This window comes from Hyalella azteca, unplaced genomic scaffold (genome assembly GCF_000764305.2).
Source record: "Hyalella azteca isolate HAZT.00-mixed unplaced genomic scaffold, Hazt_2.0.2 contig11619, whole genome shotgun sequence".
Lineage (NCBI taxonomy): Eukaryota > Metazoa > Arthropoda > Malacostraca > Amphipoda > Hyalellidae > Hyalella > Hyalella azteca.
In genome coordinates this window covers 7993-24815 of record NW_025941610.1, presented here as the reverse complement: position 1 = coordinate 24815, position 16823 = coordinate 7993, and the positions used below count along the sequence as shown (strand labels likewise).

Here is a 16823-nt window from a genome sequence, read left to right as displayed (position 1 = left end):
CTAGCAACCGTGATTGGCCCTAGCAACCGTGATTGGCCGTAGCAACCGTGATTGGCCATAGCAACAGTGACTGGCCATAGCAACCGTGATTGGCCGCAGCAACCGTGATTGGCCGCAGCAACCGTGATTGGCCATAGCAACCGTGATTGGCCCTAGCAACCGAAATTGGCCAAAGCAACCGTGATTGGCCGTAGCAACCGTGATTGACCATAGCAACCGTGACTGGCCATAGCAACCGTGACTGGCCATAGCAACCGAGATTGGCCATAGCAACCGTGATTGGCCCTAGAAACCGAGATTGGCCATAGCAACCGTGATTGGTCCTAGCAACCGTGATTGGCCCTAGCAACCGTGATTGGCCGCAGCAACCGTGATTGGCCGTAGCAACCGTGATTGGCCATAGCAACCGTTATTGGCCGCAGCAACCGTGATTCGCCCTAGCAACCGTGATTGGCCCTAGCAACCGTGATTGGCCATAGCAACCGTGATTGGCCCTAGCAACCGTGATTGGCCATAGCAACCGTGATTGGCCCTAGCAACCGAAATTGGCCAAAGCAACCGTGATTGGCCGTAGCAACCGTGATTGACCATAGCAACCGTGACTGGCCATAGCAACCGTGACTGGCCATAGCAACCGAGATTGGCCATAGCAACCGTGATTGGCCCTAGAAACCGAGATTATAGCAACCGTGATTGGCCCTAGCAACCGTGATTGGCCCTAGCAACCTTGATTGGCTCTAGCAACCGTGATTGGCCATAGCAACCGTGATTGGCCATAGCAACCGTGATTGGCCGCCCCCTAAACTGAGCATTACCATTAGCTGCCGCCAACACTGAAGGTGATTGGCTATGACAAGCGAACTCTCTAATTGTTGGAAGCCACAACCCAGCTCTGTGATTGGCCGCCGACCAGCAAACGCAACGTGATTGGTCAGAAGTGATTGGCCAATATACAAATTACTGAATATAATACTCGTCTGTGATTGGCTGAATTCATTGGCCTGCTGCATCCCACATTCCTATTGGCCACGATGCGATTGGCCGCCACCATTCAGCGTTAGTGATTGGTTGCAATCATTCAAAGGTGATTGGCTATTAAGTATTTACAATATTTGAACAGGAACTCGAGTTATCTTGTCTTTCATATCCCAATAATACTGTACAAAATACGTCATGAATATATAATATAAACTAAACCTTTATTATATATTATTATTATTATGGCCATGCACAACGCTTGCAGTTTAGGTTGAAGTTTGGGTTGAAGACCAAGAAATTCGTTAAAGCTTCAAATTGCCATTAATAAAAACGCGCACAAAAGATCCTTGCATTACTTAAATAATTATTTTAAATAATTTAATGAGTTATAATACATTAACAACGAACTAATGGAACACGAGAACAAAACTGGCGGGGGTGGGTCAACGTGATGCACCAGCGGACAGCGGCTCCAGGCTCTGCAATGAGGGAAGATGAGTTAATAATATTATAATAATTAAGTAATAATAATGAGTCCAGACCATCAAAGTTTAAACGTCGAAGTTTCACCGTCAAAGTTTCAACGTCGAAGCTTCAATGACAGAATCTCAACATAAAAGTTGTCAAACGCACAATTGATGAGTGAACAACATGGGAAATGAATTTTTTTTTCAACGTAGCTGTATTGCTGTCGCTCGGGCGCCGCAATGTACTCTGGCGGCAGCGCCAGAGTACGACAACATCGGCGGCAGCGCCAGTGTACGACAACATCGGCGGCAGCGCCAGTGTACGACAACATCGGCGGCAGCGCCAGTGTACGACAACATCGGCGGCAGCGCGAGTGAGGCAGCAAATCAGAGCTCCACTCTAGTAGCCAAGGGGATGTTTTTTAAGAACTTAGTTATAATTAGACATAAACTTGGCTAAAACATTATTAACCAGAGACCATAAACAGAAAATTAACACGAATTAACAGCAGTTAACTCTATATGAAGTTTTTAAAGCTGATGTCATTTTTTTTCACTGAGGCGATCAAAATAAAATAACGAGTATAAAATAGCGAGACCTTGTCCAAATAGCGACACACATTTATCCCTAACATGTGTCATCCTGACCCAGTTTGGCCCAGCAATAGGGCGTATCAGTGCTACCTGCAGAACATGCGTCACTATTTGGGCAACATGACCCATGAAGTTATGCGAGTGCCCCATGCAATAAGGGCGTATCAGTGCTACCAGCAGAACGTGTGTCACTATTTGGGCAACATGACCCATGAAGTTATGTGAGTGCCCCATGCAATACCCACGTGGCGGGCTCCTGGGCAGCAAGGTTAGAACTTGGAGGGGGAGGAGGGGGCACCAGAGGGGGTTAGGCCAGAGGAGGTTAGGGCGGCTGTCTGTACGGCCAATCTCGCGTGGGTATGAACGAGTCGCCAGGATGATTGGCCAGTGATGATTGGCCGATGATGTGCGAGGATGATTGGCCGGTGATGATTGGCCGATGAGGGGCGAGGATGATTGGCCGATGAGGGACGAGGATGATGGGCCAGTGATGTGCAAAGATGTGCAGTCAGTCACGGAAGGAGGCAGGGAGCAGAGGCAGGAAAAAAGGGGGCAAAGGTGGAGGGAAGGAAGGAGAGAAGGGATATATGAAGCAAGGAAGGGTGCAACGGAGAGAGAGAAAAAGATAATTAGATGTAATTTGAGAACCTTTAATTAAACAGAACTGCACGGAACAATCAAAATACTGATTCCGATCCATTAAATAATAATATTTCATCGTCAATATTCTGCATGTATTCTAAATGATGATTATAATCATGCAGATCCAGCGACAACTCTTTGTTCCAACACAAAAATTACAGGCACTTTTAAAAGCAGACATGTACATCGCCATGATTATATTTAATCAAGTGATTAATTGCAAGTATTTTAATACAATAATTAAAATAAATTAAAATCATTATGAAGAAGGAATGTTTGGAGGACACAATTAGTGAGTAATTGACTAATGGACGCGTACCCTCGAAGAAGAACCGTACCAGTCAAGAGATGTTGCTGTACCAACTGTACCAGCCAACGCTGTACCATCATTTTCCCTCCGCCATCATCATTTCCATCATCATTTCATATCAAAAGATTCACGGAGACTTCCTGTTTTGTGCGCCAAAAAGCCAGATGTGCGAAAAGGGCGGGGAGTATTTCATATAAAAAAAGGTCATGAAGTTTTGTGTCCCGCCTAGTCAGTTGCCACTATGCATTGGACAAGTGAGCGGCGTGCGTTTGCTGTTCCATTATCGCTATCTCAACGCACATTCCGTACTCGTTTCCGTCTTATTCCTCTTGATCAGAAATAGATTGTAACGTGGGTGAACACATTTAGAGCAAGTGGATGTGTTCTTTTTATGGGGGTAATTTTAATTCAATTATTTACAATGAATGTCAAATTACTCTTCCTCATTTCAACAACATACGCCAAGCCATCGCTAACATACCCGTTAATTTGATTTGTTGAATGGAACTTCAAAAATCGATTAACCGAATGTATTGACAATTGAGGCCGTCAAAACAAAGTAATACAAAAGTTCAAGTGATTTATTTTTCAATGAAATATATATTGAAATATCTTCACTAGTTATTTTTTTAATGAACTTTCAAATCAGGAAGTTTCCGTGAATCATCCTGCATAAAAAAGTACCCCAAACCATTTCCAAGTACCCTGCAAGTACCCCCACGTACCTCGTCGTTGGGTGGTGCGTGGTACGCGCGTCTGCCGCCGCTGCAGAAGGTACTTGTGCTGCCCACCTTACTGGTACTGCTTGGTGCTCCTGCCGAGTACCAGGGTACATTAGTACGCAGTTAGTGCTACTTATTACATGGTACTATCGAGTGCTCATTTAGGTACTGTGCCCATACAAGTACCATTTAGGTACTGTGCCATACAAGTACCATTTAGGTACTGTGCCATACAAGTACCATTTAGGTACTGTGCCATACATGGGGTTGTCTTGGCATAGGTAGGGGAAAAATTGCCGCCGGGCATCACCATAAGACGGACATTCACAGAGGAAGTGGGTTACGGTCTGGGGCACTAAGCAGTCCATGCAGTAAGGAGCAGGTGCGCGTTCCATGAGTGGCCATGAGTGATTCTTGAGTGTCCATGAGATGGCCATGAGTGATTCTTGAGTGTCCAATGCGGAGACGAGTGAGGCATACCTCCACCCGGCGTACGCGCTGGGACGATGATGGCCAAGGCCTTACGCACTCTTTAATTTGTCGGAGTTTGTTATTTTCAAGATGTGTCCACTCTTCTTGCCACTCGTCCAGCAGTTTCTTGCTAAACATAATGGTCTCGATAGGGAACAGTTTCATTCCAGTGCGGCGTCTCTCTAGCCGACGCATTGCGTGAAAGCTCATCCGCGGCTTCGTTGCCTGCCACCCGAACATGACCGGGGACCCAACAGAAGGTAACTGTGTATTTTTGACACATTGCAGCCTGTGACATTCGTGAACGAATGAACGCCGAAATGTATAATTTTAAAATACCCGTCATTGTACGAGTGAAAGTTAAAGTAACTGTCTTCTGGCGTGCAGAGAGTCGGATCGCAACTATAGTTCGAGATCTCGGAGTGTTGATGAGTACTGAAGCCACGTTCGATGCCCATATCGAGGAAATGGTCACGCGCAGCCGGCAACGGATGGGGTGGATATGGCGGACATTTCGAACGAGAGAAGCAGCGCCAATGATTACACTCTTCAGAGCCCTCGTGCTCCCAAATCTTGAGTATTGCTGCCAGCTTTGGTCGCCACTCAAGGCGGGTGCGGTGCGGAAACTGGAGGCAGTGCAGCGGACCTTCACGTACAGGATCAGCGGCATGAGGGAGCTGAACCTGAACTACTGGGGAAGGAACACCTGGGACTGTACTCACTGGAGTACAGTCCCACGACGAAGGTGGAGCATCAGCTTGACTACGAAGTTCTAAAGTCATCATAAGGTAGTTCCAGGGAATGACATCTACCAGCAGGGAATGACATCTACCAGCAGATAATAACTGGATTCATGATCAAGGAAACCATCGCATTTCGGATGCTATCAAGATGTTGCGGTGCACCCTTTTTATCGGGACGCAGACAGGTAGAAAAGTAGAAAGTTAAAGTAGAAAAATTACACCAAAAAGTAGCAAATAAGAGCACAAGTAGAAAATAAGAGCAGAAAAGTAGAAAATTACATCAAATAGTAGAAAATCATATCAAAAAAATGGAAAATCATACAAAAAAAAGTAGAAAATAGGAGCATAAAGTAGAAAAGTTCAGGTAGACGTGAGGGTAGATAATATTTTACGGCACGCACGAGGGCGGCAGCGCAGAGGGCGGCGAGGGCGGCGGTGGCGGCCACGACGAGGGCGCTCGTCCCCCGGGAGGGCGGGGGACCGTCCCCCTCCTCCCGCCCTGACGCCCACCCCCGCACCCCCGTGGCGGGGGGCGCCGAGGGGGACCGGGGGGCCTCGCCTGCGGGGGGGGAGGGGTGAGAGGTCAATGGGTTCAGTGCACTCAATGTTTGATAATTTATATTAAATTACTTTATTATTAATATACATTAACTAATTTTATGTCATAATATTTATGTGTTTAATATCTTTTTTCCAAGTTTAATGGCTTGAAATATTAAAAAAAACATTACGTACATACAACAATATTAATATTACTTCAATTAATAATCAATATGTATATATATATATATATTCTATATATAATTTGTATAATTATTAAAATATTTTATTAGTAAACGATAATAAATTCTAATGAGTACACGTGAGGCCACATCACTCACCACTCAGCTCACACGTGAGGCCACATCACTCACCACTCAGCTCACACGTCAGGCCATCACTCATGTTAATGAGGGGGTTAATGAGGAGGTTAATGAGGGGGTTAATGAGAAGGGGGGGGTTAATGAGGGGAGGGTTAATAAGGGGATTAATGAGCGGGTTAATGAAGGGGGGGGGTTAGTGAGGGGAGGGTTAATGAGAGGGTAAACGGGCGAATTATGAAGGGGTTAATAAGGGGATTAAGGAGGGGGTCAATGAGAGGGGTTAACGAGAGGATTGAAGAAGGGGGGTTAACATGAGGGGTCATTGGGTCCACTTGAAGCTAACCACTTTCCAACCCCCCACCTCCGAAAACATTTAACTACAAGGTATTCACTTCTTAGGAGGGTCGTTTTTTATGAAATATCGAAAAATTCGTTTTCTACGAATCACCGCAAAGAAAATGTTTGTAGCGATAACTGAACTATCTTCGTCGTCGCCCTATCTTGTAATGCATGGCTTATTTTCTAGAAAAAATAAGATTTATTCTTTAATAAAACTAAACTAAGAACATGAACTAAACTCCAAGTACCCCGAATGTATGCCAAGTACCACCATAAGTATACCCACCGTTCTGTCCCGCCGAGTACCCCTGAAATACCCGTCCATGTACTCCGCATGTACTCTAAGTACCCCACAAGTACCATAAGTACCCCTACAGTATCCCGCCAAGTACCCTACCTAGTACCCGTTAAGTACTCCGCCAAGTACCCCAAGGACTCCTGAATTACCCGTCCAAGTACCCCAACTGCCCCGAATGTATCCCAAGTACCACCGTAAGTATACCTACAGTTCTGTACCCGGCCAAATACCCCGGCAAATACCCCTGAAGTACCCGTCCAAGTACCCCAAGTATCCCGCCAAGTACTCTGCCTAGTACCCCGCCTAGTTTCCCACTAAGTACCCCGTTAAGTACCCTGTTAAGTACCTGAGGCGCGGGCAGGCAGAGGTGGGTGCAGAGGCCGTTCAGCGGGGTACAGTGGTTGGTACTGTTGGGCTGCCGGTAGCTGTGGTACACGTGCACCGTCATCGGGATCTGCGGGGTACGTTGGTACGTCACATGGTACGTTGGTACGTCACATGGTACGTTGGTACGTCACATGGTACGTCACATGATTTAACACTAACAATATAAATTTTAAAAATATGAAGTAATATAATTAAAATTATAAATAAATGATAAATATATAGTCACTTTACTCTATTAACAAATCTATACACCCCAACATTGTATATTATTCAAACCACACAGAAAAGTTCACAATATTAGTATGTTAATATCAACCTACATATACAGACAACTCAGTATTAATGGTGAATGTTAATACATACATTTGAATGGTAGTGCAAACTACACAGCAGCACACGAGTACATGTAATAAATATGTAATCGAATATATATTATATATTTATATGCTCGGTTTTATAGTTATACTCGGCCGGGCTATAATACTTTTAATATTATAGAAATATTAAATATATATATATATTTAGGTACCGTATATATTTATATCATATTATATATTTATTATATGTATTTATGATATTATGTAAATATTATAGACGACTCAAATTTAGTTCAGTTACCCACCAAGAAAAAAAATTTTCTATCACTCAATTAATACCATTTATATTCATCAACTGTAACAATGATATTCATTTATAATCTATTCTTGATATTACATCAATTCTTCTACTCATTTATTAAATGTTTATCCGATTATTAAAACTTTTTACATAATTTTTTCAACCGTTCATCTTGCTTTCAAAATCATTCAAAAATATATTCAAAAATATAACATTCATAGTTATAAAATAAATTAAAACCGGGGTATAAAAATATCAACTTATTATACTGGAAAAAATGTGCATTGATGCAAGAAATTCAACCTCACCACGTGCGCCCCGCTACAACCACGACGGGTGTGTTCAACCCCACCACAAACTACACAACTTCAACCCACTACTCAAGACACGGAGGGTTAAACCCGAAGGCACGGGCTAATGTTTTTCAACTTCAACCCACTACTCAAGACATGGGGGTTGAACCCGAAGATCCGGACTTATGTTTTTCAACTTCAACCTGCTACGCAAGACATTGGGGTTAAACACAACCACCCAAACCAACGTTTTTCAACTTCAACCCACTACTCAAGGCATTAGGGTTCAACCCAAACCAACGTTTTTCAACTTCAACCCACTACTGAACTCGTGGAAAGTTTTCCAACCTTGTGGTTGTGTTGGAACTTGTTGAAGGTTTCCTGCCAGCGAGCGTGCTCTTCGAGACGAAGAAGATGTTCCTTCTTTTCAACCCGAGACTTCAACCAGTCGCTAATTTTGTTTTTATGGGGGACCGAGTCTGGGGTTCTCAACCCCTTCAACCCAACGGGTTTAACCCCGGCATGTTCAGGTTCGAAAACGCGACGGTTATCCATTGAATCTTTTTCGGTTGAAATGGACGCAGTTTCGGTTGAGATTGACGCATTTTCGGTTGAATTCGATGCATTTTGGGTCGAAGTAGCCGCAGTTTCGGTTGAATATTCTTCCCTGGTTGAAATTCTCACGACGTTAATTTCAGCTGCTACAGATTCATCAGTTTCAGCGGTTGAATCATGAAGTGGTGCAGATTTCAACCCATGTTCGTCCGCCACGTTTCGTCGCCGTCGATGGGAATAACCAAACCAACGCGCGCGCAACAGTTTGGGTTGAACTGTTCTGGGTTCGAACGAGGTTGTGTTAACCGGGCTGGGTTCGGTCGAGGTTGAGTCAACCAGGCTGGGTTCAGAAGAGGTTGTGTCAACCGGGTTAGGTTCGGTCGAGGTTGGGTCAACTGGGCTGGGTTCAGAAGAGGTTGTATCAACCGTACTGGGTTCGGCCGAGGTTAAATCAACCTGGCTGGGTTCGGCCGAGGTTAAATCAACCGGGTTGGGTTCAGAAGAGGTTGTATCAACCGTGCTGGGTTCGTCCGAGGTTGTATCAACCGTCGAAGTTGTTGAGGATTCAACTTCGCCTGAGGTTTTTCCAACCCCACCCAACCACGAAGTTTGCTGGGAACCGAACTTTGGGTTGAAAGTTGGAACGATATTCAGGGTGGAATCTGGGTTGAAGTCTTGGTATTTTCGAGGCGAAATTTCGAGCTGGGTTGAATTCGAACCCACCAGTGGCTGTTCATTTGAACCCAGCGTTGAAATTGCGATTTCTGTGGTTGAACCCAGGGTTTGAGTGGTTGAATCCGAAGTCGTAGATTCAGATTCATTAATTGAATCGTCCCGATTCAGGGCACCGGCTGGATCTGACCCAGATTCAGAGCCTGACTCACTTCTTGACTCACCCCAAAGTGTGTCATAAAGCCAGCTGCCGACTCCAGCTGAGTCACCAGCTGATGGTGACTCAGAGTCGCCATAATAATCACCATTACCAGAGTCACCATCTGAGTCACTAACGTAGTCGTCTCCGCTGGTTTGTCCAGCATCTCCACTGGTTTGTCCAGCATCTCCACTGGTTTGTCCACCACTGGTTTGTCCAGCATCTCCACTGGTTTGTCCAGCATCTCCACTGGTTTGTCCAGCATCTCCACTGGTTTGTCCAGCATCTCCACTGGTTTGTCCAACATCTCCACTGGTTTGTCCAGCATCTCCACTGGTTTGTCCAGCATTTCCACTGGTTTGTCCAGCATTTCCACTGGTTTGTCCAGCATTTCCACTGGTTTGTCCAGCATCTCCACTGGTTTGTCCAGCATCCCCACTGGTTTGTCCAGCATCCCCACTGGTTTGTCCAGCATCTCCACTGACTTGTCCAGCATCTCCACTGGTTTGTCCAGCATCTCCACTGGTTTGTCCAGCATCTCCACTGACTTGTCCAGCATCTCCGCTGGTTTGTCCGGCATCTCCACTGGTTTGTCCAGCATCTCCACTGGTTTGTCCGGCATCTCCACTGGTTTGTCCAGCATCTCCACTGGTTTGTCCAGCATCTCCACTGGTTTGTCCAGCATCTCCACTGGTTTCGGTACCAGAGACCAGGTTTCCAGCAGGTACTGGGACCGTGGTACCACCAGCAGGTACTGGGGCCGTGGTACCACCAGCAGGTACTGGGGCCGTGGTACCACCTGCAGGTACTGGGGCCGTGGTACCACCAGCAGGTACTGGGGCCGTGGTACCACCAGCAGGTACTGGGGCCGTGGTACCACCAGCAGGTACTGGGGCAGTGGTACCACCAGCAACCTGCGAGAATAAACCGTGCAAGAAACCAAAGACCGAGGACGGTTTCGGTTCTTCGTTCGGGTTCTCGTCAGTTCCAGAGACCACATCGGAACCTTTATTGTGAACCCTTGGTTCGGAACCATTAGAAACCAGAGGACTGGTAACTCTAGCACCACTGGAAGCCACTAAGCCACTGGAAACCACTGAGGCGTAAGTTCTGAACGCAGGCGCTGGTTTCTCGGTGGTTTCTCTTGTCAGAGTTGCGAACGCTGGGGCTGCGGGACCGCGGCGGGGGGACTGCAGCGAGGCGGAGAGGGGTGAGATGTGGGGGTGACATAGGGGGTGAAATGTGGGGGGTGAGATGACAGTTCAGATGTAGGTAGGTGGGTAGGTATACAAGGCAGTTCAGAAGTAGGTAGGTGGGTAGGTATACAAGGCAGTTCAGAAGTAGGTAGGTGGGTAGGTATACAAGGCAGTTCAGAAGTAGGTAGGTGGGTAGGTAGGTGGGTAGGTATACAAGGCAGTTCAGAAGTAGGTAGGTGGGTAGGTAAGTCTGTTCAGAAGTAGGTAAAGGGACAGGTAGGTCAGCTCAGAGGTAGGTAGGTAAGTCTGTTCAGAAGTAGGTAAAGGGACAGGTAGGTCAGCTCAGAGGTAGGTAGGTAAGTCTGTTCAGAAGTAGGTAGAGGGACAGGTAGGTCAGCTCAGAGGTAGGTAGGTAAGTCAGTTCAGAAGTAGGTAAAGGGACAGGTAGGTCAACTCAGAGGTAGTTAGGTAAGTCAGTTCAGAGGCAGGTAGGTGGACAGGTAGGTCAGCTCAGAGGTAGTTAGGTGGGCAGGTAGGTCAGTTCAGAGGTAAGAAGGACTTGTAGGTAGGAAGGTAAGTAGGTAGGATAGTAGAGGTGAGTACTGGTGTCTAAGGGCTAGTGCACTAGTAAAGAACCATAATGTGGACTATGATATGCAGTACTATACAGCCTAGATACGCACGCATCTAGGTGCTAGAGTAGGTGTCACTAGGTATACAATAAAGACGTCACTAGGCAGGCCATAAACAAGTCCCCAGTATCCTTATAGTGTCCTGAGTACGTGTTGCGCGCGTAGCCGCCCCAGGCCACGCTACGTACTTTTTTACGCTGTACCTTTTTTTTAACCTACCATTAATACAATTAATAAAACACATAATCTAGTAGCACGCGCCTCATTCAACTCGAGATATTCAGTTACTGGTTACTAGCGACCAGTGCTAGTGACCAGTGATTCAGTTACTAGTGACTAGTAATTCAGTTACTAGTGACTAGTACTAGTGATTAGTACTAGTGACTAGTGATTCAGTTACTTGTTACTAGTACTAGTGACTATTACTAGTGACTATTACTAGTGACTAGTGATTCAGTTGCTAGTAACCAATACTGGCAGGAGGCGGGTACCGATACCTAGTACCAGTAATAATCGTGGTACTGACGTGTAGGTGGGCGATGGTGGACAGGTTGCCGCCGGTGAACTTGTTGGTGGACAAGACGGCCTCCTTCGTCCAGTCCGTCCAGAAGAGCGTGTCCTCCCACACGGTCAGGGAGAAGGGGTGAGGGAGGGCCTCGGGGGAGTGCAGCACCGTCTGGGGGAGAGAAGGAGGGTTAGTGTCCTCCCACACGGTCAGGGAGAAGGGGTGGGGGAGGGCCTCGGGGGAGTGTAGCACCGTCTGGGGGAGAGGGGGAGGGTTAGTGTCCTCCCACACGGTCAGGGAGAAGGGGTGGGGGAGGGCCTCGGGGGAGTGTAGCACCGTCTGGGGGAGAGGGGGAGGGTTAGTGTCCTCCCACACGGTCAGGGAGAAGGGGTGGGGGAGGGCCTCGGGGGAGTGTAGCACCGTCTGGGGGAGAGGGGGAGGGTTAGTGTCCTCCCACACGGTCAGGGAGAAGGGGTGGGGGAGAGCCTCGGGGGAGTGTAGCACCGTCTGGGGGAGAGGGGGAGGGTTAGTGTCCTCCCACACGGTCAGGGAGAAGGGGTGGGGGAGAGCCTCGGGGGAGTGTAGCACCGTCTGGGGGAGAGGGGGAGGGTTAGTGTCCTCCCACACGGTCAGGGAGAAGGGGTGGGGGAGAGCCTCGGGGGAGTGTAGCACCGTCTGGGGGAGAGGGGGAGGGTTAGTGTCCTCCCACACGGTCAGGGAGAAGGGGTGGGGGAGAGCCTCGGGGGAGTGTAGCACCGTCTGGGGGAGAGGGGGAGGGTTAGTGTCCTCCCACACGGNAGAGTATGACAAGTGTGTCCTGAGAGTATGACAAGTGTGTCCTGAGATCATGACAAGTGTGTCCTGAGAGTATGACAAGTGTGTCCTTAGACTGTCTCTTATACACATCTAGATGTGTATAAGAGACAGGCACTCACCCTCCCCCTGCACAGCACTCACCCTCCCCCTGCACAGCACTCACCCTCCTGTTTGCACCATCGAAGTCAGCACAGTTGATGCTGTGCTCCTTGCTGTCCGCCCAGCACAGCTTGTGCAGCACCAGGTCCAGCGTCAGCGCGTTCGGCCACCGGATCCTGTCCGTCACAATGGCCTGCACGGCGGACACGGGGTTTAGGGTGGTCAAAAAAGTGTTACGGGGGCCAAAAATATGTTACGGGGGTCAAAAAAAGGGCTACGGAGGTCAAGAAAGGGTTAGGGAAACAAAAAAAAAGGGTTACAAAGGTCAAAAAGAGGGTTACGGGGGTCAAAAAAGGGTTACGGGCCAAAAAAAAGGGTTACGGGCGTCAAAAAAGGGCTACGGGGGTCAAAAAAGGGGTTCAAAATGGTCAGCTGGGGCTTTTCGGTACATAAAAAAAACTCATTTAACCGTTTCCTAACACAATTTTAAGATACAATTCTTCAGCAAAATTTAGATGCTGGCCTGACTCTGCATCAGGTGCCACCCAGGACTCGGGGTGCACGTAAATCAGCCGCTAATGTCAGCCTCGGCCGGGCCTGAAGTGCAGGCCTCTCCTGGAAACACTTGTCATACTCTCAGGACACACTTGTCATACTCTCAGGACACACTTGTCATACTCTCAGGACACACTTGTCACACTCTCAGGACACACTTGTCATACTCTCAGGACACACTTGTCATACTCTCAGGACACACTTGTCATACTCTCAGCGACTGTAGCGACTCAATGGCAGAAGCCTGGGCGGAGTGCAAATTTTGTTGCCTCATCCATACGTCATTCAATGCTCAATAAAAAACTGAATAACGTACCATGAAAATTTGGAAAATGGTGCTGTTGTGCTTCTACACACATTCCTCGCCATGAGCACTCAAACTCTATACTGATCTCAAAAAAAATTAATAGGTCATATGTCTAAATCATGAACCACTTTCCTATCCGCAGCTTCTGGCGAAAATTTTCAAGCCCCATGGGGACGTCGCCCCCCCACCTGGCGGTGCGTGCCGTCCATGCCCGCCCTCTCTATCTTGGGGCGGCGCCCCCAGTCCGTCCAGAAGAGCCAGCCCTCCAGAGGGTACAGGGCGATGGCGCGCGGCTCGTCTATGTCGTCCCTCAGCAGCGTCTTGCGCATGCCCCCCGCCAGGTCAGACAGCTGGGGACAGGGGGGTTAGAGTTATGGGGAGCAGAGGGGTAGAAATATGGGGGCAGAGGGTAGAGTTATGGGGGGCAGAGGGGTTGTAATTATGGGGGGCAGAGGGGGGACTCAGGGCCTATAATTTCATATAAAGTGAAGAGATCGTAAGTTCATCAGCCAATCATTAACGGCCTTTCGAGCAAAATCCACCAATCATAGACAAGAAAATAGAGCGTAAGTACTTACGTTCACTTACCGAGTTTTGAAAATAGAGCGTAAGTACTTACGTTCACTTAGCCAGTTTTGAAAGTATGGCCCCTGGCTCCCAGTGAAGAAATAAGAATAATCACCCGATCCCTGAAGGGATTTCAGGTGCCGGAGCAGCAGCAGCACAGTACGTCCTGACGCGACCGCGTCGCTGCCTGCACTGCGGGTGTCCACTGAGAGCTGCCTTATATAGCCTCCCTTGTGTGACGTCACAGCTTCTGAGTGACGTCACGTACCCCGATGGTGTCCAGCTGAGAGTTGGTCCAGTACAGATGGTTGTAGATCACGTACCTCGATGGTGTCCAGCTGAGAGTTGGTCCAGTACAGTTGCTGTCTCTTATACACATCTAGATGTGTATAAGAGACAGGCTGAGAGTTGGTCCAGTACAGTTGGTTGTAGATCACGTACCTCGATGGTGTCCAGCTGAGAGTTGGTCCAGTACAGATGGTTGTAGATCACGCACCTCGATGGTGTCCAGCTGAGAGTTGGTCCAGTACAGATGGTTGTAGATCCAGTCGACCGCCAGACCATCAGACGTGGTCACGTCGTCCTGGATGACCACCTCCTTCTTGGCGCCCTCGTCAATGGGGGCCCTGAGGAGGACGGTGCTTATTAATAACTCATTACCTTCGTCTAATTAATTAATTAATTGAACCTAATTACCCATGATACCAGGACTAGAAAAGTGTTTTACCCTCATAAGTGTGTCGTTATGACCCACTCGTAGATGCACCTGTACTAACCTAAATCCCCCTCGTAAGCGAGTTGCCGTTACCCACTTGTGGATGCATTTGTACACAACTAAGGTTCCCTCATAAGTGTGTCCCCCTGACCCACTTGTACACAACTAAGGTTCCCCGTAAGTGTGTCCCCCTGACCCACTTGTACACAACTAAGATTCCCTCATAAGTGTGTCCCCCTGACCCACTTGTACACAACTAAGGTTCCTTCATAAGTGTGTCCCCAGACCCACTTGTAAACAACTAAAGTTCCCCCCGTAAGTGTGTCCCCCTGACCCACTTGTACACAACTAAGATTCCCTCATAAGTGTGTCCCCCTGACCCACTTGTAGATGCACTTGTCCCGCATGTCCGTCCAGAAGATCATGCCCGTCACCAGCCCTACACATAAGTGTGTCACCCTGACCCACTTGTAGATGCACTTGTCCCGCATGTCCGTCCAGAAGATCATGCCCGTCACCAGCCCTACACATAAGTGTGTCACCCTGACCCACTTGTAGATGCACTTGTCCCGCATGTCCGTCCAGAAGATCATGCCCGTCACCAGCCCTACACATAAGTGTGTCACCCTGACCCACTTGTAGATGCACTTGTCCCGCATGTCCGTCCAGAAGATCATGCCCGTCACCAGCCCTACACATAAGTGTGTCACCCTGACCCACTTGTAGATGCACTTGTCCCGCATGTCCGTCCAGAAGATCATGCCCGTCACCAGCCCTACACATAAGTGTGTCACCCTGACCCACTTGTAGATGCACTTGTCCCGCATGTCCGTCCAGAAGATCATGCCCGTCACCAGCCCTACACATAAGTGTGTCACCCTGACCCACTTGTAGATGCACTTGTCCCGCATGTCCGTCCAGAAGATCATGCCCGTCACCAGCCCTACACATAAGTGTGTCACCCTGACCCACTTGTAGATGCACTTGTCCCGCATGTCCGTCCAGAAGATCATGCCCGTCACCAGCCCTACACATAAGTGTGTCACCCTGACCCACTTGTAGATGCACTTGTCCCGCATGTCCGTCCAGAAGATCATGCCCGTCACCAGCCCTACACATAAGTGTGTCACCCTGACCCACTTGTAGATGCACTTGTCCCGCATGTCCGTCCAGAAGATCATGCCCGTCACCAGCCCTACACATAAGTGTGTCACCCTGACCCACTTGTAGATGCACTTGTCCCGCATGTCCGTCCAGAAGATCATGCCCGTCACCAGCCCTACACATAAGTGTGTCACCCTGACCCACTTGTAGATGCACTTGTCCCGCATGTCCGTCCAGAAGATCATGCCCGTCACCAGCCCTACACATAAGTGTGTCACCCTGACCCACTTGTAGATGCACTTGTCCCGCATGTCCGTCCAGAAGATCATGCCCGTCTTGAAGACGAAGTCGAGCGCCGTGGCGCCGCGCGTCGCGTTCACGATCGCCGTCACCTGCCGGGGGAAGTAAGTCAGATAAGTGGGTCATGGGGTCAAATGTGGGTCATGGAGGTGATATGTGGGTCATGTGTAGACGTGTGATGTATTAAAAACGTGTGGTAGAGATGAGCATACACTCGTATATCATCTTGTCAAAATATTGGTGATATATTCTTCATTCGGCAAAAATAAAGATGAGCGAAAAAATGCATCGCTATTAGGACAATTTCAATATATACACTCCTTGACCCAATTTCCACAAGCCTGACCTCCATATGGCCTGACCTCCACACGCCCCCTGACCTCCATATGGCCTGACCTCCACATGGCCTCTAACCTCCACATGTCCATATGGCCCCTGACCTCCATATGTCCACCATACGCCCATTGACCTCCTCATGTCCTCCACATGGAACCTGACCTCACCACGCCCTGACCTCCACCAAGTCTACCACGCCCCCTGACCTCCATATGGCCACGTCTCTGACCTCCACATGGCCCCAGACCTCCATATGGCCTGACCTCCATATGGTCAAGGCTGATCTTCCTGACTTCCACATGGCCTGACCTCCACACGCCCTGACCTCCCCATGGCTTGACCTCCATATGACCACATTCCCTGACCTCACGCCCCCTGACCTCCATATGGCCATCAGATGGCCCCTGACCTCCACATGCCCCCTGACCTCCACATGCCCCCTGACCTCCATATGGCCCCTGACCTCCATATGGCCCCTGACCTCCACATGCCCCCTGACCTCCACATGCCCCCTGACCTCCACATGCCCCCTGACCTCCA

At 48.5% G+C, this 16823-nt stretch overlaps 1 protein-coding gene across 1 annotated transcript in view; it reads right to left on the bottom strand.

Moving 5' to 3' along the window:
- Positions 1-6780: 6780 nt before the first annotated feature.
- The window catches only part of LOC108674339 (low-density lipoprotein receptor), a gene marked incomplete at both ends in the record, with an annotated part of 16095 nt that continues 6052 nt past the window's right edge, over positions 6781-16823 (bottom strand). The window contains 7 exon segments of the mRNA XM_047882911.1: positions 6781-6881; positions 11016-11018; positions 11506-11655; positions 12464-12592; positions 13450-13611; positions 14325-14454; positions 15936-16039. Of these exon segments, the coding sequence (XP_047738867.1) occupies positions 6781-6881; positions 11016-11018; positions 11506-11655; positions 12464-12592; positions 13450-13611; positions 14325-14454; positions 15936-16039 (779 nt within the window).